Source organism: Ranitomeya variabilis, chromosome 1 (genome assembly GCF_051348905.1).
Source record: "Ranitomeya variabilis isolate aRanVar5 chromosome 1, aRanVar5.hap1, whole genome shotgun sequence".
In the NCBI taxonomy this organism is placed as follows: Eukaryota; Metazoa; Chordata; class Amphibia; order Anura; family Dendrobatidae; genus Ranitomeya; species Ranitomeya variabilis.
The window spans coordinates 321,353,851-321,375,647 of NC_135232.1; the positions used below are offsets into that span (position 1 = coordinate 321,353,851).

At 44.9% G+C, this 21,797-nt stretch overlaps 1 protein-coding gene across 1 annotated transcript in view; it reads right to left on the reverse strand.

Annotated features, from left to right (window-relative positions):
* Positions 1 to 2,260: 2,260 nt before the first annotated feature.
* Positions 2,261 to 21,797, reverse strand: part of LPCAT4 (lysophosphatidylcholine acyltransferase 4) — a 76,901-nt gene continuing 57,364 nt past the window's right edge. Inside the window, exons 11-14 of the mRNA XM_077298052.1 lie at positions 9,232 to 9,373; positions 4,598 to 4,696; positions 3,798 to 3,948; positions 2,261 to 2,973 (exon numbers count right to left, since the gene is read on the reverse strand). Coding sequence (XP_077154167.1) covers positions 2,813 to 2,973; positions 3,798 to 3,948; positions 4,598 to 4,696; positions 9,232 to 9,373 — 553 coding nt within the window. The 3' untranslated portion in view covers positions 2,261 to 2,812. The remainder of the gene's footprint in view (positions 2,974 to 3,797; positions 3,949 to 4,597; positions 4,697 to 9,231; positions 9,374 to 21,797) is intronic.

A 21,797-nucleotide genomic window follows, 5' to 3' on the forward strand; every position in this document is an offset into this window, starting at 1 on the left:
AGGGGGAGCCAAAAAACCAAAGTCACACAATACCATCTGTGACCACAAGAGGGAGCCTGAAAACGGAGTTCACAACACAGGGCATCAAAACAGTCCATTTCTGAGACCTGTTGCAGTGGGCGACTGAACCAGTGTCAGGCTGAAGGGGCACCAGGCATTCGATTCCATGGCTGTGTTGTTCACTCCAAAAATAAAAGCCCATGCCAGGTTTTCTTAAATCAGCTTTGGTCAAATAGCTTGTCCAAGACCAAACTGACTTTTATTCTGCACTTTATTCAGCTAGGTCTGTGATTGCAAAGCACTCCAGCGGTCTCAATACGCTTAATTTCCCTCACATTGGATATGGACTACAATTTCAACCAGCATGTGTCACATGCCTATCAATATTACATTACCTGTTTGGTCCCCCTCGATGGTGTTTTATTATATCTCTTTATTTGTACCTTGTTTTTACACAAGTGCAGGCACTCTGTTGCTGCTAGTGCCATCTATTGCCACCCATTAAGCAAAGGTGTTTTCTATCTCATGTCCCACATTTTTTACTTTTTGACCACTTGTTTGACGTACTTTTGATTTCTAATACCATTCCAAATGGTCTACCATTCCCTCCTTTAGCGCATATATACCACGCTCTGTACACGTTGAGGTATATGGCATCACATATTTGGTGTATATGATCTGCTACGTTTACGTTTGTTATAAATATAATCCCAGAGTTCAGGCAAAAGGAAGATCTTACAGCATTCTTAAGAGGTACATCTGAAAAATGTACCTCTAATTTTGTAATCTGATTTTGAATATAAAATCTTTGTGCTTATCTTAGTACACTTAACGTCTGTAGGTCCTCCTAGGAGTTTCTCTTATGTCCCTCATTTTACCACTCCCTCGCTCCTTCCCCCCCCCCTTCTCTTATTTCTGCTCCTCAGGAGAGGAGTTATCCTGTATTTCTTGAGATTATTTTAGCCCAGTTCTCTTTAAAAATATTGTATTTGAATATAAGTCACAATGATGCTTTTAATGTCCACTGAGGTTTGCGAACTTTAAACTTAATGTTAGATGGGCTTTTACGCTCATACATATTAGTTTCTTTGTACTTCTGAACACAAAACATGTTATTTGAAAGAATAATGATTGTGACAAACTTTTTTTTTTTTAAGTTCAGAATTTTGTAGAGAGTACAAGAAACTACAGCATACATTTGCCATTTCCGCAATCGTTCTTATCTGGAGAATCATGTTTCCAGGTAATTTGTACTGCACAATGAAACAAATAGTGGAAGTGCATTTATTTTTCCACCATTTCACTGCATTTGGATTTTTTTTGTAATTTTCCCTTAAGGTACCTTCACACTCAGCAACTTTACAACGAGAACGACAACGATCCGTGACGTTGCAGCGTCCTGGATAGCGATCTCGTTGTGTTTGACACGCAGCAGCGATCTGGATCCCGCTGTGATATCGCTGGTCCGAGCAGAAGTCCAGAACTTTATTTGGTCGTCAGATCGGCGTGTATTGTCGTGTTTGACAGCAAAAGCAACGATGTCAGCAATGTTTTACATGGAGCTAACGACCTGTGAGAACGATAAGTGAGTCACCGTTACATCACTGGATCGCTCCTGCATCGTTCTGGAGCTGCTGTGTTTGACATCTCTACAGCGACCTTAGCAGCGACGCTCCAGCGATCGGCTCGTTGTCTATATCGCTGCAGCGTCGCTGAGTGTGACGGTACCTTCATTCCACAGGGAAAATGAATGGCGATATCCTTCTCAAGAAACAAGCCATCATAGGTCCATGCCAGAGTAAAATGAAAATAGTAATTTGAAAAAAAGGAGAGGAAAAAATGAAAAACACAAAAAGGAAAATTGGTGATGTGTCCTTAAGGGATTAATGTGCTGATCCCTTGATCTGTCATTATTCAGCTTTTCATTTTCCATCTGTAATGTTAAAAGCAGCTATTTTGTTGTACTGAAGCAGAATAGTGCTAGTCCTATATGTGTTACCAATCAATGAATTGTACATAGATCTGATCAGTTTAGTCTTTTCAGTTGCGATTTTTTGATCTGTAAGCACTTTTTTTTTTTAATAAAACACACATCACACAAGTGTTCATTCACGCCCCGCATTAATAAAGCTTCCTTTCATAAGTGATGAATTATTGTCTAACCACAACATATTTCCACAAGTCTCAGGTCTCCTAGTTACGGTATGTGGTATACAGAACACTACCGAACACTCTGCTCATATGCAATAACCACAATACAACAGACTTATTTTTTTATGAAAAATAATTATATCATTCAGAAACATGACAATAGCAGTAATACATGGGGACCTTTAGAGATACAATGTCGAAATAAAGGTAAAAATTTAAAATTCTTTGGGGGAAGGGAGGCTATTTCCCTGAGAGCTGAGATATTTGGGGTGCAAAGGTCACACCCAATCTGCACCCGCACCTTTCCAGGGTACAAACATGCAGAATATTGCTCCTTCAGCATAGCTTCTTTCAAGTCCTGCGCAATTTCAGTGCATGCCCTCTCCATGTTCTTGGTTACTATGCTCACTACACTTCCCATTAAATTGTTGCACCCAGCTGTCAGCTAAATGATTTAATGGAAATTCATGGGATTATTTTTCCCATTATGCAATTAAGCACATTTTATTGCATGTTCTCTACCTTCTGATGATAGAGTAGCTGGGCATGCTTACAGCAACCATAAAATGACCATAAAATCCCTCCCTTACCAAGAAACCTTTGGAGTAAAACCCTCCCCACCTCCCCAACCCCCAATAAAACTCCCAACCCTTAATATGTGTCAGTTTGACTTGGGTCTGTCCTCAGGATTACTCTTCCTGGCACAGTCCCCATTCTGCTGGACACGTGATGGCTTCCTACGTGCCGATGCCGGAGGGCGCAGATAGAACAAGAAGAGATGGCGATAACATGGATGGCTTATAGCAAATTTCATAAATCCATCTGAAAAGAAAAAGAACAGCTTTTATCAATGTCCTTATATGCTTTGCTGAATTTTTCTAATGATTGAATCACCATGTTACAGTTTTACCTTATTAATGCTGAAATTTGGGCTAAAATGTTTCCAGTTATGATTTTTGGGATTAGGATGGGATTGTGAAGTTCAGGGAAGCAAAGAAAGCTTGCTGTCATGTCCTGGAACCAATCCATTATTATATATCCCTTGTGCAAATGAGTCTTTCAAACATTTTTTTTTTTTTTTTTTTTTTTTTAAGAAAAGAAAATTTTCTGCAGATTTTTGCAGCAGATCCTAAAGACTGCCAAAACCACCTTTTTGTGTGCAATACTCTCCTGGTCTAAATGTTTAGCAACAGCTATCAGAGGACCCCACTCAAAATAAATAAAAAACTCCCCACACAAAAAAAATCCACCAATCGATCTGTTGACAGCTGTTTGTCTCCCCCCCCCATCAGCATGGCGCAATAGAGATCTGGAGTCATTTGACCGCATTCTTCCACTATTGAGGGATCTAATTTTTCCTCTTTAGCCTGTTTTCCTTACACTTTCCAAGTTGTACCTGCACTCCACATCTGGGAGAGTGCTGCATGCACATACCATTGATAAAAATGTGGAGCGACCAACAGAAATAAAAGAATTCATACAGAGACGTCCCAATCGTGAAATTGGGGCATAACTACTAAAAAGTGACCATTTAATGTACATTGCCGGTGTACAAACCCATGCACCCATATATTACAAATATAAATCCTAGTTTACTAAATGTAAAAAAATTCTTCAATAACAGCCAGTAATTTGATGTTTCTCACCTCGAGTAAGGCCTCTAGTCTCATGTGGGCACAGCTCTGAGTAGACTTTGCCACTTTCTGCAGGAGGAGAACCCACAAGTGAACGAAGAATGGATGAAAACCCATCAGCGGAGAGTAGAAAGCAGCCATCAGAATCACAGGTAGAAAAGAGCTGGAAAGGAGTGAAGGATAACATTAGAGAAGGCAAACCGTGATACAGATAGTGTTTTTTGGGGGGTTTCCTTTCACCAGTTAGGTATCCGTAATGTGTGTTCCGTGTGTGAAGTAATATACTCATCGGTGGTAAAAGACAAAAAAAACAAAAACAAACAAGTTGTGACTGTCACAACACCATCAGGTGAGCGTACCTATAATATTTTATACCACTTGGTTATCAGATAAGACCCATTTTCACATTTTTCGTCTCTCCAGTTTTACCATTTGATCTATCATCTGTGTCACAACCCAGATTTAAAAAGATTAAAATAATGTTGGGAGTTTTAGGGTTCCTAGTGATGAGCGAACGTGTGAGGATAAGGCGTTTCCTGAGTATGTGTGGGTGCCACCTTAAATGTCTTCGGCGTGCTCCAATAATGTGTTCTGAGACCCTGCTGTTGCACATCTTGCGGCTATTAGACAGCCACAACACATGCAGGGATTGCCTAACAGCCAAGGAATCTCCAACATCGCATTCGAGCATGCCGAAGACACTCTTGTCACCCAAACATGCTCACACAAGACCTTATCCCAGTACTTTAGCTCATCAGTAAAGGTTATGCTTCACTACACTACAATACTAAAAGCACAGCTAAATAACTTACATCAAAAGCAAGCTTTGCCAACTCCTCTGCGGAACGTGTGGCATCCTGAGCTGCCAGGACCAATGATACTTCTCGGAAATCAATCATTCCACTAGCATCCTGAGGAGACAGAAAAAGTCACATACTTTGTTTTTCAGTCTACTCAAACTGTCGGGTGCTTATCTGTATTACAATATCATGCACTAGTTATGTGCGAATCCTAAAAGGAACATCCTTGTGGAAGTGCAACTCCTGTCCAGGTTCTTATGCTCGTTAAGATATAAGGTTTTTTTCTATGGATTTTTTTTTTTTTTATTAGATGGTGGGACGGCTATAGTGGGCGCCTCAGTTTGGCTTTTTTGTTCTGATCTGTTCTGCAAGCCGAACTTGTAAGGTAGATGTCAGAAAGGCCAGGCTAAGGAGTGAGCTTAATAGGATGTCCTTACTGTATTTTTTAATGGCTGCAATAAAATCTGATTAGGACCATAACAAAAATATCTCCTGTTGTGCTTTTTACTGGGTTCAGGAAACCACAAGCAATATTTTTAGCACTTACAGGCCATGTTGAGGTCCCAGAAAGCCTTGATACTACAATGCTTTCATGACATGCTCCAACAATAGTAATTAACATGACAGTGGACATCATTATAATCAGCATCCTATAGAGCAGTGCTCCTAGAACCATGAGGCTGGTCTTACCACCGAGGGCACCCATGGTTGTGGTCAAAACACAGCTGGGGGTAGCAGCATTGATGAAAGAATATCTGCTGCAGCAATCTTTGGTGTAGTAACATTATTAGCTCATTTTGAGTTATTCATAGTTCAGGAGACAAATGAAAATTAGATGGAGATATAGTTTTATTTTTGGCATAGTCTTCCACCTCACATGGTGAGGTGCAGGCATTATCTTGAACTATCAGGTGAGGCTCAAGCATGACCTTAGTATTTCTGGCCAGGCCCCCATACGAAGCCCTGATCTAGATTACACTGAAGTTATAGGGTTAGGCTGGGATCACATGATCAATGGCAGAAAGATCCAGACAAGTATTACACTGGGCAGAATAAAATATACAGGCGATTCTCAAAAAAGTAAAACTCATTATATAGAGTCATTACAGAGTGATCTATTTCAAGTGTTTATTTCTGTTAATGTTGATGATTATGGCTTACAGCAAATGAAAACCCAAAAGTCATTATCTCAGTAAATTAGAATACTTTATAACACCAGAGTGAAAAAGGATTTTAAAATCTGAAATGTTGACCTACCGAAATGTATGTTCAATAAATGCACTCAATACGTGGCTCCTTTTGCATCAATTACTACATCAATGCGGCATGGCATGGCGGCATTCGGCCTGTGGCACTGCTGAGGTGTTATGGAAGTCCAGGTTGCTTTGATAGCAGCCTTCAGATCGTCTGCCTTGTTGGGTCTGGTGTCTCATCTTCCCCTTGACAATATCCCCATAGAGTCTCTATGGGGTTAAGGTCGGGCGAGTTTGCTGGCCAACCAAGCACAGGGATACGGTTTTTAAACCAGGTACTGGTACTTTTGGCAGTGTGGACAGGTGCCAAGTCCTGCTGGAGAATGAAAATTTCCATCTCTAAAAAGCTTGTTGCAGAGGGAAACATGAAGTGCTCTAAAACTTCCTGAGCTGACTTTTGTCTTGATAAACCAGTGGACCTGCACCAGCAAATGGCACTTCACACTAGACTTCAAGCAGCTTGGATTGTGTGCCCCTCCACTCTTCCTCCAGACTCTGGGACATTGACTTCTAAATGATATGCAAAATTTACTTTAATCTGGAAACACCTGGGACCACTGAGCAATAATCCAGTTGTTTTTCTCCTTGGCCCCAGCAAGACGCTTCTGGTGTTGTCTATTGGTCATGAGTAGCTTGACACAAGGAATGTGACACTTGTAGCCCATGTCCTGCATACGTCTGTGTGTGGTGGCTCTTGAAGCAATGACTCCAGCAGCAGTCCACTCCTTGTGAATCTCCCCAAAATTTTTGAATGGCCTTTTCTTAATCCTTTCAAGACTGCGGTTATTCTGGTTGCTTGTGCATATTTTTCTACCACACTTTCTTTCCACTCAACTTTCCATTAATATGCTTGGATACAGCACTCTGAACAGCCAGCTTCTTTAGCAATAACCTTTTGTGGCTTACCCTCCTTGTGGGTTGTGTCAATGACTGCCTTCTGACATCTGTCAAGTCAGCAATCATCCCCATGTGTGTGGAGCCTACTGAAACAGACTAAGGGACCTTTTTAAACGATTAGGATGCATTTGCAGGTGTTTTTTGTTAATTCTAATTTACTGAGATAATGACTTGGGTTTTCATTGGCTGTAAGCCGTAATCATTAACATTAACAGAAAAACACTTGAAATAGATGACACTGTTTGTAATGACTCCATATAATAGAGTTTCACAGTTTTTTTTTATAGAACTGAAATAAGTTACCCATATATACTTGAGTATAAGCCGACCCGAGTATAAGCCGAGACCCTTAATTTTGCCACAAAAAAAACTGGGAAAACTTAATGACTCGAGTATAAGCCTAGGGTGGAAAATGCAGCAGCTACTGGTAAATTTCAAAAATAAAAATAGATACCAATAAAAGTAAAATTAATTGATACATCAGTAGGTTAAGTGTTTTTGAATATCCATATTGAACCAGGAGCCCCATATAATGCTCCATACAGTTCATGATGGGCCCCATAAGATGCTCCATATTAAAATATGCCCCATATAATGCTGCACAAATGTTGATTATGGCCCCATAAGATGCTCTATACAGATATTTGCCCCATATAATGCTGCACATGGCCCCATACAGATATTTGCCCCATATAATGCTGCACATGGCCCCATACAGATATTTGCCCCATATAATGCTGCACATGGCCCCATACAGATATTTGCCCCATATAATGCTGCACATGGCCCCATACAGATATTTGCCCCATATAATGCTGCACATGGCCCCATACAGATATTTGCCCCATATAATGCTGCACATGGCCCCATACAGATATTTGCCCCATATAATGCTGCACATGGCCCCATACAGATATTTGCCCCATATAATGCTGCACATGGCCCCATACAGATATTTGCCCCATATAATGCTGCACATGGCCCCATACAGATATTTGCCCCATATAATGCTGCACATGGCCCCATACAGATATTTGCCCCATATAATGCTGCACATGGCCCCATACAGATATTTGCCCCATATAACACTGCACGTAGCCACATAAGATGATCCATACAGACATTTGCCCCATATGCTGTTGCTGCGATTAAAAAAAAAAAATAAAAAAAAAAAATATGACACTCCTCTCAGGCCCCCGGCACTTGCCTTGCTATACTCACCTTTCCCGTTACACCGCTGAGTGCCGCTGTGTCTTCCCCGTCCTCTGCACTAACTGTTCAGACAGAGGGCAGTGCGCACACTAATCGCGTCATCGCGCCCTCTGACCTGAGCGTCAGTGCAGAGGACGGGGAAGACGCAGCGGCGGCGGAATGGGGAGCAGGTGAATATCGCGCACTGCGTTATACTCACCTGCTCCTGGCGCGGTGTCCCTAGTTCTCCGGCGCTGGCAGCTTCTTCCTGTAGTGAGCGGTGACATGGTACCGCTCATTACAGTAATGAATAGTCGGGTCCATATTCATTACTGTAATGAGTGGTACCATGTGACCGCTCAGTACAGGAAGAAGCTGCCGGCGCTGGAGAACCAGTGACACCGCGCCAGGAGCAGGTGAGTATTATTACAAAGCTGCCGCTCCTCCTCCCCTGCCGACCCCTGGGTATGACTCATGTATAAGCCGAGAGGGGCAATTTCAGTCTAAAAAAATGGGCTGAAATTCTCAGCTTATACTCGAGTATATACGGTAACTTTTTGATGATATTCTAATTTTGTGAAAAGCACCTGTACATGTACTGGATTTAACTTTACTCCCATCACCAAAAAGAAATTAATTCCTTATAAAAGCAGACTGGTAGGTTTACTGTTTATCATATAACTTAAAGCTTTACTCCAGATTTGCAGTGAACGGAGCTTTGGGGTAAGTCCCACCAGGAGTTTCAGCATTTTTTTTTTCTACAGCAAAATCTGATCTCATGGCAGTAAAGAAGCTGTGGAAAAAAAGCATGTTTTTCTTGCATGCTATATTTGTCTCTTGTGCATGCTGATAAAGTTTAGTATTGCAAAAAAAAAAAAAAAAATCCTATTCTTTTAGAACCTGCTTTTGGCACACAAAAAAATGCAGCAAAACCTGATTTTTGGTGCATTTTTTTTTTTTTAATAACCAATTAATTTCAATGGGTGAAAAACGCAAAAAAATAAAAATAAAAAACGCACCAAAAATGCTGAAGTGACATGCTCTATTGTGCAAAAAAGCATGCAAAGCACAAAATCCTGATGACAAAAAAACAATGTGTGTGCATGAGATTTCTGATCTCAGACTTTGCTGGTACTGTAAAATGTGGCTGAAAATTTGCATTCAAAAATTTATTTAAAAAAACGCTGTAAAAAGCCTAGTGTGAACGTAGCTTAATATTGGAAAGATGTCCAATTATACTGAAAATCACGTCAGAAAAACGGTTCACATCTCTTAATAGTGTCAACATGAGCACCACATCCTCACCTTGTGGAAGTAACTGAAGACTCGGGAAATGACATCAGTCTGTGTGAGGCCAAGTTTCTCTGCCAGTTCATCCAATCCCACACGTGAACAAACCCCCTCCAAGCAGAGATCAATGAGCCCCTGCACGCTGTCAAATGAGAACCTGTGGAGCAAGTGAACATATTCCTCAGAACTGCAGGGCTTCTTTATTGATGGGATGTAGTAAAAAGTGTATAACACATACAGTAGAAATACTAGATAAACTTGATTCCTAACCCTACATTTGCTTTAACCTGCTCTTGACCACCCACTGTCTTGATGTCAGGTAGCATGGATCCGGTGTCTGTAGTAGCGGTTGGCAATCACAGTAATTCACCACTACAATGAATCATGATTTTCTTAAAATTCTACCCCTAAACAGGATTAATAGGGCAGAGACGAGGGGACAGCAATGCTGCTTGTCAAGTTTATGTCAGGAGATGCACGGCCAGTCCGTCTGTCCATGCAATGTGGTCCATACATGGACTCTGAATGATGCATTAAAGGGAACCCGTCACCCCAAAATCAAAGGTGAGCTAAGGGTACTGTCACACAGTGCAATTTTCATCGCTACGACGGTACGATTCGTGACGTTCTAGCGATATCGTTACGATATCGCAGTGTCTGACACGCAGCAGCGATCAGGGACCCTGCTGAGAATCGTACGTCGTAGCAGATCGTATGGAACTTTCTTTCGTCGCTTGATCACCCGCTGACATCGCTGGATCGTTGTGTGTGACAGCGATCCAGCGATGTGTTCGCTTGTAACCAGGGTAAACATCGGGTAACTAAGCGCAGGGCCGCGCTTAGTAACCCGATGTTTACCCTGGTTACCAGCGTAAACGTAAAAAAAACAAACAGTACATACTCACATTCCGGTGTCTGTCCTCCGGCGTCTCAGCTTCTCTGCACTGTGAGCGCCTGCCGGCCGGAAAGCGAGCACAGCGGTGACGCGGTGACGTCACCGCTCTGCTTTCCGGCTATGGTGCTTACACAGTGGAGAGAAGCAGAACGCCGGGGGACAGACACCGGAATGTAAGTATGTACTGTTTGTTTTTTTTACGTTTACGCTGGTAACCAGGGTAAACATCGGGTTACTAAGCGCAGCCCTGCGCTTAGTAACCCGATGTTTACCTTGGTTACCCGGGGACTTCGGCATCGCTCCAGCGCAGTGATTGCACCGTGTGACCGCAGTCTACGACGCTGGAGCGATAATCATACGACGCTGCGACATCACAGATCGTGCCGTCGTAGCGATCAAAATTGCACTGTGTGACAGTACCCTAAGGCCACTGGCATCAGGGGCTTATCTACAGCATTCTGTAATGCTGTAGATAAGCCTCCGTTGTATCCTGAAAGATAAGAAAAGGATTAGATTATACTCACCTGGAGGGGGGGGATAATGTTAAGTCTGATCTGATGGGCGTCGCGGTCCGGGTCCTCCCATCTTCATAGGATGACATCCTATTTCCTGGACATTCCTATTTCCTATGTCATTTCCTGGCGCCTGCGCACTGCAGTACTTTGCTCTGCCCTTAACAGGGCAGACAAAGTACGCCTGCGCCAGAGCATGAATACAAGAAGAGGACGTCATCGTAAGAAGATGGGAGGCCCCGGACCACGATGCCCATCGGACCGGACCACAGCGGGACCGCCCCTGGGTGAGTATAATATAACCTATTTTTCTCATCTTTCAGGATACATCGGGGGCTTATCTACAGCATTACAGAATGCATTACAGAATGCTGTAGATAAGCCCCTGAAGCCGGTGGGCTTAGTTCACCTTCGATTTTGGGGGTGACAGGTTCCCTTTAACGTCCCGTTTTCAAAAGTGCGCAGACCGGTCCGTACGACCTTATTAAAAAGAGGTTGTTCTGGATTAAATAAATAAATCCAATATCACTGGACACATGGCAGCATCTCCTGTATGTAGATATAATAATGAGATGCTGACAGTTTCTGGAAGAGCAAACGTCTATGTACTTCCTCGTTAATAAATAGGCGATACATCAAATGTGAAGATAACTGCCCCTAATGTGGAAAATCAGCTTTAGTCCTTACCAAAGACATCACATGGCAGTGGAAATGCAATATTTACATCCCATTGCTATAATAATCTTATATCAACACCATCCAAAGACATCTTTGATGGGAGGGACATACACACTTGTGTGTTCAAGTGCCAGGGTTTCAGCCTTGGAGAAGAAACCACAGAAATGTGATAACGAGTTTGGTGTGTCCACAAAAGGTACCACGATGGAGCATTACTACAAAGCATTACTACAAGATGGGGACCAGGATGGGGCACTACTACAAGATCTTTACCATAATTACTATATAGTGCTAATTGTAAGATTACTGTATGTGGCTAATTGGAGGAAACAATTATAAAAAAATAAATAAATCACAAAATAAAAAAGAATGAAAATATTTTGCCTCTAAATGCTGTTTTGTATATAAAACTAAAGTAAACAAAAAAAGTACCCATTTGGTATCGCCACATCCATGACCCATGCTATATAACTGTACCATAACACATACAAAGAATGACCTCTAAAAAAAAATAAAATAAACGTGGCAAAAATGCATTTTATTAAAAAAAATAAAGGTGTAGAGAAAAAAAAAAAAAAGGCACCACTTTGTCCTGCACAGAATGTGGCCCCCCAAAATACTCATTTTTTTCTATGTGCGACCCATATACCCAGCTGAGTTTTAGACAGCTGCTCTAGGGGGAGGGAGAGGGGGAGGGGGAGGGGGAGATCTTCTCCATAAAAAGTGCTCACCAATTTAATCCTAGGTTGTTTTTTTTCAATTTATCCGTTTATATTTCGTACTATTTGCTTTTATGTATTTGTTTGTCGTCATCTAATCTTTCTGATAACTTTTTTCCCTTCCTGTTGTTAAGGTACCCACGACCCTGAAGAGGGAAAGTATAGTTGGGTGGCATGTGTACTACTCAATACTAGGGTTGAGCGAAACGGATCGGACATTTTGAAAAGTCGCCGACTTTCAGCGAAGTCGGGATTCATGAAACCCGACCCCACTGTGGGATCGGCCATGCGGTCGGCGATCTTCGTTGGCGCGTTTCAAATGACGCTTTCCCCGCCTTTTGTCAGCCAATGAGAGAGAGAGAGAGAGAGAGAGAGAGAGAGAGAGAGAGAGAGAGTGAGAGTGAGAGTGAGTGTGTTGGGTTTCACGACTCGATCCTTAAGAAGCAACAGTCACTCAACCCTACTCACTACTGTTCTCGTAAAATGGTTTGTGGTGGCAGCAAAAAGCGTAGTATGGATGTGTGGACAGACTTGTGTGCGTTCCGCTCATTATCAACCTATTGCAATAGGCGAGTGGACGGTATTCATGACACGTGGCAACATTAGAAGTGACATCTTCTGAATCCACACTGATGCTTCTAGTCCTGTAACCTCCAGAAGTATGCCTCTATTGATAGGTTGAAGCAAAAGGACGTCATCTCTACTGGTGAGAACTGTTCTGTACTTCATAGCCTGGCAGTGAACGCTAGATGGTGTAAAACTGGAGCAGAGATCAGTAGCACTGTACACTCAGACTCCCACACAGTGTAAAGGTTTCAGATCTGCATGTGGAAAAGGCCGGTGAGGTGAGAAAGTGCTTATGATTATTATTATTTATTTATATAGCACCATTAATTCCATGGTGCTGTACATGAGAAAGGGGTTACATACAGGGTTATAGCTATCATTTACAGTAAACAGGTTTACAGTGACAGACTGGTACAGAGGGGAGAGAGGACCCTGTCCTTGCGGACTTACATTCTATGGGATAGTGGGGAAGATACAGAAGGTAGGGGTGGGCGGCGGCGGCGGCTCTGGCGGTGGTGAGACGGCGGCTCGGTTATTGTAGGCTGTAGGCTTTCCTGAAGAGATGGGTTTTCAGGTTCCGTCTGAAGGATCCGATAAAACATCCTAATGAGCTGCTATTTGCACAACTAGACACCATGGAGCTGATTAGTCAAGAGTAGAAATGAGCGAATATTTCAATGTTCGGCTCGGATTACAGTTGCTGAATTTGTAATATTCGTCGATTATTTCGAATATTCGCCGGACGCCATTCACGTCAATGAAAGGCAAAAACAAACGCAACCTTATAACAGCCCCAAATGCTGACAAAACACATCAAATGAGGGACAGACACCAGGAAAGTGTCCTCAATTCACCCACAGTGCCAATTGTAGCATGGCACTGCAGCAATCAGCCAGGCATGAGTTACCTGGGCCTGGGCAGCATTTACAGCTTTCAATTGGACGTCACAGACAAGGTGAGTGAGGGATCGTGCAGGCATCCTGTGCTGGGGGCCCTGATACCACACGCAACAGCTCAACCTGCTTTTATACTCAGCCACACTCAGGTGGCACAAATATCAAATTTCATAGACTACTACTGTCTGAAAAATCGAAGGATAGTAACACGGGTAGTTGACTCCAAGGAAGTGGAGGCCTGATTGTCTTGGAGGCTACTGCTACAGGCAACACGCATGAAGGAGATCAACCAGGAGTCTACACATTTGCAAAAATTAGTGGCAGACACCAACAAAGTGGCATCAATTGCAATAGATTAGAACTAGTAAAGCGGGGACCGACACCTCTTCCACTAGAGCCAACCCAGCAGAGAGACTAGCGGGCAAGGTGGTGGAATCACTGTTCCATATCCCTTTGAAAGCCTGGAAGGGATGTAACTAGGTGGCCTACCAAATTCCTACTTGGACAAGTGGCAGTAGGCAAAAACTGCGACCCAAAGAAGAACAAAGAGGTGGCACCAGGTGCTACTCCATGGCGGACCTACAGAAGGTGGCAGCTGACCCCCTACAGCAGGTAAGCTGCTACGGCCCGAAGGAGCGATGAAAAATGCAGGCAGGCACTGTAGGGACTCTGGAACCATGGGTAGAGATGGGACTGGCTGTGGAACAGAAAAGCACTGGCAGGTTTGGTCTGGACCAGCTGATGGACAGAAGAGCACAGACAACTACGAGCAGATGGGCACAGGGTAGAAAACTAGACAAGCGCACCTGGGGTACCAGACAACTAGCAAGCATGCAAGGCAAACTAACAACATAGCTCAGGCAGCTCCATACTGGAGGAGAAGCCTTAAATAGAAGACATCACCCAGCTATAGGCTGGGAATACCTTAGGTTGATGCAGGCGGACCCTTTTAAGAGGGAGGGAGCACGTGCATGCGCCCTCAGCATAATTCCTGGTCCTACAACTGAACCTTGGTGGACACAAACACATAGGGTTGAGTGATGAGGTGTTGTGCGAGTGGGAGACACTGAATGTCCTGTCTGTTAGGTACAATGAGATCCAACAAAGGGCCAAGTCTAATGTCAACAGATCAGAAAGTCTGTAGTAAGAGGGAATGGTCTACTGTGTGAAAGACAGATGCCAGGTCCAGGAGAAGGGCAAACTCGCGTCGCTTTCATTTAGCGGTTACCAGTTCGTTGGTGACTTTAGTCAGGGCAGTTTCAGTGGAATGGTGCAGTCTGAAGCCAGATTGTAAGCGGTCAAAGAGGGAGCAAGAGGAGAGGTGGGAGGACAGTTCAAAATTGATGTGTTCCAGTAGTTTGGAGGCATATGGGAGAAATCATATGGGGCGATAGGTAGACACAGAGGATAGGTCAAGGGTGGGCTTTTTGAGGATGGGTGTGATCGAGGTATGTTTCAATCAGGATGGAAGACACCAGTTGTTAGTGACAGGTTGAAGTGGTGGGTTAGGCTTGTGATGAAGACTGTGGTAAAGTTTAGAATGAGGTGGGGCAAAGTATTCAGCTGAGATGAGAGGAGAGGGAGGGGGAGCTGGTGGACACAGGAAAGAACTGAAAGTACTGAATAGCTGTTTAGGGTTGTGAGCCAGGTATGATATGAGGGATGAGAAGTTGTTTATTTTGCTGCAGTGAGCAATTGCACAGCATTTCTATAACTTCTGTTACTGGATGGGCAACTCCGCTCCTTTTCTTTGGCAGCCGTACACCGGTACACTTTGTAGAGGAGGGCCATAAAGAACATGTGCTCCAGTAGATAGCAAGCGCTGCATCGAGTGGCCTCTGCTCCTCTTGCTCCATCTTAATATCACACACAGTACAGTCCAGTGGTGGCACCCAAACTACCCTTTTTTCCTCCATATCACAACTCTCCAAGCGCCCAACTGACTGTTGGGAACCATAGATGGCTGAGTCTGCAGATCTCTTCAAACATTGTATGCCATGGGCATAGGAACTATACTCTAAAGATTCACAGAGTCAAGAGGAGGAAATCATCTGCACCAGTGGCCAAATGTCTTCTCAATTTGATCCATGGCCGGACGAAGTTTGACCAGAGCAAAAGCCAAACCCTCGTCAACAGACGTTAACCCCCATTGCGTGAAGGTGATCTATTTGTGACGAGACTCAGATACTTCAGGTGCCAGCGGACTGTACGGTGCTGTGCTGTCAAGGTAGGAAGAGGAGGGTGACTCAGGCTGAGGAGTGGGAGAACAGAGAGGATAACGATGAGGTAGTAGATCACACTTGGTGTAAACCCAGAGGCATGCAGCTGAGTAGCGTAGCAGAGAAGGAGGAGGAGGAGGAAGACGAAGATGTTATGCAGACACAGTTATACAACCACGACAACCAATGCATCCTGAGCCCCAACTCTGGCAGTGGACAGGAGCATTCGCGGTTTTACAGTTGCCTATCTTGGGTCTTTTTCAGACCGGCAAAAATCTAAAAAAGAAAAACCCACAAAAAGAATAATAAAAAAAAAAGTAGTTACTTACTGATAATGGTATTTATCTGAGCCCTTGACGGCACCATGGAGAGAGGGGATCCACCCATCAAGGACAGGAAACCTACAGATTAAATGGCAGTACCTCTCTCCCCCATCAGTTTACAGAGCACGAGAAGAACTTCAAAACAAAAAATACTGAACATTGCCATGAGTCTTAACAGACACCACGTGGCTACATCTAAATATAACATTAACCAACTAAGTGTGCACACCCACACGTGAAGGGAGGGAACGTATGGGTGCCACCATGGGCTCAGAGGAATACCATTATCGGTAACTAAGTTTTTTTCCTCCCCCCCCCTCCATGACGGCACCATGGACAGATTGCACATTGGGGGGGGGGGTGACTACCGCTTCTAGAAACCTTCTCCCAAAGGTAAGGTCTGAGGGAGAGGATAGGTCCAGCCGACAGTGCTTAAAGAATGTAGAGGGGGAAGACCAGGTAGCGGCTCTACATATCTGCTCTGTTGAGGCACAAACTCTAAGCCCAGGAGACTGAAACCGCTCTCGTTGAATGAGCTTTTATTTTCTCTGGGGCGGCCACCCCAAGCAAGGTATATGACAGGGTGATGGTGTCCCTTATCCATCTTGCCAGTGTGCCTTTAGAAGCTTTGTCCCTTTCGAGGACCCTGAAAACACACAGTTTTCCTTCCTACACTCCTGTGTGGCCTCTAAATACTGGATCAGGTGCCTTCTGACATCTAGTGTGTGCAAGACTCTCTTCCCTATTTTTTGGATTGGGACAAAATGAAGGAAGGGAGATCTCCTGAGATGTGTGAAACTCTGATGCCACCTTTGCAAAGTAGGCTGGGTCAGTCTTAAGAATAACCCTAATCCTCTAAGATTTGTGTGAAGGGAGGGTTGGCCGAGAACGCCTGAATGTCACTGACCCTGCGAGCCGACGTGAGAGCAACCAGCAGTGATGTTTTGAGGGACAGGGTCCTCAGAGAAGCCCGACAGGGGCTTAGTTAGGGCAGAAAGGACCAAATTTAAATCCCACTCAGGAGCACATGGGGAGGGGAGGGGTCTAGACCTGCCTGATGCTTTTATGAATCTGGAAACCCACCGATTCCCAGCCAGGTCAATTGTACAGAGCACCTAAAGCTGCGACATCAACTTTTAAAGAGCTAGTAGCCAGCCCCTGTTCCAATCCTTTCTGCAGGAATTCCAAGATGTTAAGAGATACTGCTCTTAACTCGCCTGTCCAGACCCCCTGTGCTATCTGGTCGTTCAGGTGTGCCCCCCAACCCCTGGGGCTTGCGTCTTGTCAAGACCTGTGAAACTAGAACCACCCATGGAACACCCTGGGTCACATTCTCTGTCCTTATCCACCATTCAAGAAAGCTGTTTCCGACAATATGGTGAACCGCCCTTCTAAATTTCCTTTTAGAGAATTTTCTGCTGACAAAACCTCCTGTTGCAACCCCCTGGTGTGTGCCTGAGCCCACTTAACGGGCAGAATACAGGATGTCATGGACCCTAAGAGGGACATTGCTTTTCGCAAAGTCATGGAGGGGAGGTCCTTTGCTCGAGCTACCAACTCCACCATCTTTCGGACCTTCTCTATTGGGAGGCGACACTCCTGATTGCTCGAATTTAGTATAATGCCCGGGTACTCCTGTACCTGGCTCGGCACTAACCTGGACTTCCCTAGATTCAAAAGCCAGCCTAAGTTGGTTAAGGAACTCATGACTAACTGATCTTTGCAATGTTGAGGGGAGTTGCCAATTATCGACAAGTCGTCTAGTTATGGAAAGATTAGAATATCTTGTTCCCTCAGGTGTGCCATTACTTCTGCCACTACCTTGGTGAATACCCATGGTGCTATGGCTAGTCCAAAGGGTAGAGCTGAGAACTGATAGTGTCTTATTACCCCTTGTATTAGGGCCGCTACCCTGAGGAACTTTTGATAGTCTGTGTATGGGGACGTGATAGTATGCATCCTTTAAATCCAGAACCGTCATGAAAGAGTGGAAACAGCATTTTCACTGACGTCTTTATTGCTTTCATCTTGAATGATTGCACTTTCAGGCACCTGTTTAGCTTTTTTAAATTTATAATCATCCTCAAAGACCCATCTTGTTTCCTTCTCAGGAAAAGAGACCTCCTGAACTCCCTTCCCCACCAGCCCCAGAATCTCCTGTTCTAATGCCAGTTGTTCTACTTCTGAAGACCTCTGAGGTGTCATTATTGAGGATGGATGGGGAGTAGTGTGGAAACAGTTTTAGGCCTAATTTTATTTGGTCCAATATCCAAGTACTGTTGGTTATTTGCTCCCAGGCAGGGAAAAAAAAAAATATAAAAATACCGGTAATCTCCCCCCACCTGGGAGAAACCCTCATTGGGATGGCTTTTTGCTGTCAATGGGCCTGTTGAACATGAATCCCTTGTTTTTACTCCTGTCTTCCCACTTATCCTGGGTTTTTGGGGGTTTCCTCTGGAAAAATCTAACACTCCGAAAGGGCCACTTGTAAGATAGGTTAGAGAGCATAGGGAATCGCTTTTTCCTGTCCCCCCGCTCTATCCAAAATATCATCCAGTGCAGAACCAAACAAGAACTCACCCTCGCAGGGAATAGAACAACTTTGATTTAGTCTGGAGGTCCCCTGGCCAGCACTTAAGCCAGAGAGCACACCAGGCTGCATTGGAGAGAGATGCCGATCTGGCAGCTAGCCTGACCGAATCTGTGGATGCGTCCGCCAGAAAGGCCGAAGCGCCCATCTTTACAGGAATAGAGTCTAATATAGTCTCTAGAGGTTTTTGCCTGAGATGAGATTCCAGCTGGTCCAGCCAGGCCATTAGAGATCTAGCCGTACATGTGGCAGCCACTGCTGGCTTTGGCCCTCCCCCGGCAGCTTCCCATGACCCTTTCAGGAATGGATCTGTTTCTTGTCCATTGGGTCCTTTAATACCCTCATATCTTCAAAAGGGAGGGCAAACTTTTTAGATGTTTTGGCGATTGCTACATCTAACTTCGGAGCCTTATTCCAAAATGAACACGCCGGGTCCTCAAAGGGGTATTTTCTCTTTGGAATGGAAGAAACCAGAAAGTAATTAAGGCTTGGATTTTTTTCCATTCAGTGGAAAGGACCGCTTTTTGTTCTAGCCCCCAGAACATAATATCCTGAACTGATTTTTTTTGGGTGAGGATCTACCAGTCCCATGGCAGCTAACCACTTTAACGAGGTTCTGTCTCCTAACGGGTTTTCCGCTGTGACCACTTTTACCCCCAGAGGACGATGAAGATGTTGACAGAGATGAGCATGATGTATCTGACCCCCCCCCCCCCCCCCCATCCTCACTCTTCGCACTACTGGATCCAGATTCAGGGGACTGATGTCTGGATTTCCACCGCTTCTTCCTCTCCTCTTGAAGGTGCTTTCTACGTGCATTTTAATCAATGATCTAAGCTCTGAGGCAAACCCCGGAGTCCCTTCGCAGATTGTCTGCTCTATGCGGGAGCTGCAATGTCTTTTTTCCCATGTGGTGGGTAATTCCCCCACACAGAGCACAACTCCTATGCCTAGTTGTCCCTGAACTTTTCCTTCCCTAAATGAAGAGAATAGGGGAGTCTCAATTAAAAGATGAACTCTCTCGAAGATCACTCACAAAACCTTGACAGAATGAAGGGCACTGGTTGAGGAGGAACTGTTCTCAGGGAAGGACTTCCTCTTGTGCCGGACACCACACTGGAGCCCTTGCTGCACTGGGATCCCGAGTGTCCCCCCCCACGCTGCCATGCTGCTGTGGAGTTTTCTTTTTTGTTGTTCCTGCCACTGTTGGAGAGGTGACCGGACATGCTGGGCCTGCTCCAGTTGCTCTAGGTCACTCAGCCAGTGAGGAGGACTGACCGAGCTCCATCAGAAGCACACTTTCAGGTAACCAGGGGAGGCACCGAATATATTTAAACAGGGGAGACACTCATTGGTTGCCATGGGGATCCATGCGACTGGATTACCAAGTCATGCCTTGTACGTTCGCATCATAGCAACCCCGCACACTGGTTACCCAGTAGTGCACCGCGGTGGCCTCCCGTCATAGGCCACGCCTCTTTAGGCTGGCTTCCGGAACCCCCGGAGTCCCAGTGATGGCGCGATCCATGGAGTTGATTCTGGAAGAGGCACTGACCCCAGCAGTGGCGCCTCAAGCTACCGCACCGGCCGAGGCACGGAACCCCCAGCTGCTTGGATCGGACCGGTTGGGCCTGACATCCCACAACGTCCACAGGTATGCCCTGATGACGACTGTTGGTTCCCCATCAGGGACAGGAAACCAACTGATGCGGGAGAGAGGTAGCGCCTTTTTATCTGTAGGTTTCCTGTCCTTGATGGGCGGATCCCCTCTCTGTGGTGTCGTCATGGGGGGGGGGGGGGAGGAAAAACAAAACAAAACTCACATTAGGCTGCCTTCACACCAGCGTCGTACGACGCACGTCGCAATGCGTCGTTTTGGAGAAAAAAAAACGCATCCTGCAAAATTGCTTGCAGCATGCGTTTTTTCTCTATAGACTTGCATTAGTGACGCAGTGCCACACGTTGCATCCGTCGTGCGACGGATGCGTCGTGTTGCGTCGGACCGTCGGCACAAAAAACGTTACATGTAACGTTTTTTGGTGTGTCGTGTCCGCCTTTTCCGACCGCGCATGCGCGGCCGGAACTCCGCCCCCGCCTCCCCGGACATCACAATGTTGTGGGGTTTTTTGCACAGTATGCGTCGGTACGTCAGCACGTCGCATTGCGACGTGCGTCGTACGACGCTAGTGTGAAAGTAGCCTTAGCTGTCAAAGAAAAAAAAAAAAATATAGGGATTTTTGTGTTACCGTAAAATCCTTTTCTCCGAGACGCTCATTGGGGGACACAGGACTGTGGTGTATGCTTCTGCCACCAGGAGGCTGACACTAAGTAAACGTGAAAAAACGTTAGCTCCTCCCTCGTATACACCCTGACACTGGCTGCTGGAGACTCCAGTTCGGTGCAAAAGCAGTAGGAGAAAAAAAATACGAGAGATAATATAACAGCATAAATACAGAGAAACCTATGTCTAGAAAAGGTCCTACTGACTGACAAAATCCGATATTACCAGGGAGGGAGCTGTGTCCCCCAATGAGCGTCTCGGAGAAAAGGATTTTACGGTGAGTAACACAAAAAGCATTAAGCTACTTACGGGTAGCTGCGTTTTTCGGAGGCCCATGACAGCACTACGAGAGAGGGGATCCGCCCTTCAGGAACAGGAAACCTACAGAGATACAAAAGGGCGGCACCTCTCCCTATGCATCAGTTGTATATTAGAGCCTGAGAGGACTACCGCGGTTAGTAGCACACAAATATTATATACAGTTTATATACAAAACTTAATCCAATACAAATACCACACGTGAGATCTATATATATCTCATTATATACATTATAGGAAGTGCAACCCCCCGTGAATAGGGAGGGAACTAAGGGTGCTGTCATGGGCCTCCGAAAAACGCAGCTACCCGTAAGTAGCTTAATGCTTTATTCGGACTCCCATGACAGCACTACGAGAGAATTACAGAGATGTAAAACTACCTTAGGGAGGGACTATAGCCTGCAGCACCCTTAACCCGAAGGTGAGATCAGAGGAGCACCCCAAGTCCAACCGATAGTGTTTGAAAAAGGTGGAAGGGGACGACCACGTAGCTGCCTTACATATCTGGTCGATTGATACTCCAGATCTTTCCGCCCAGGATGTAGCCATGGCCCTGGTGGAATGCGCCCTCAGATTCTGCGGA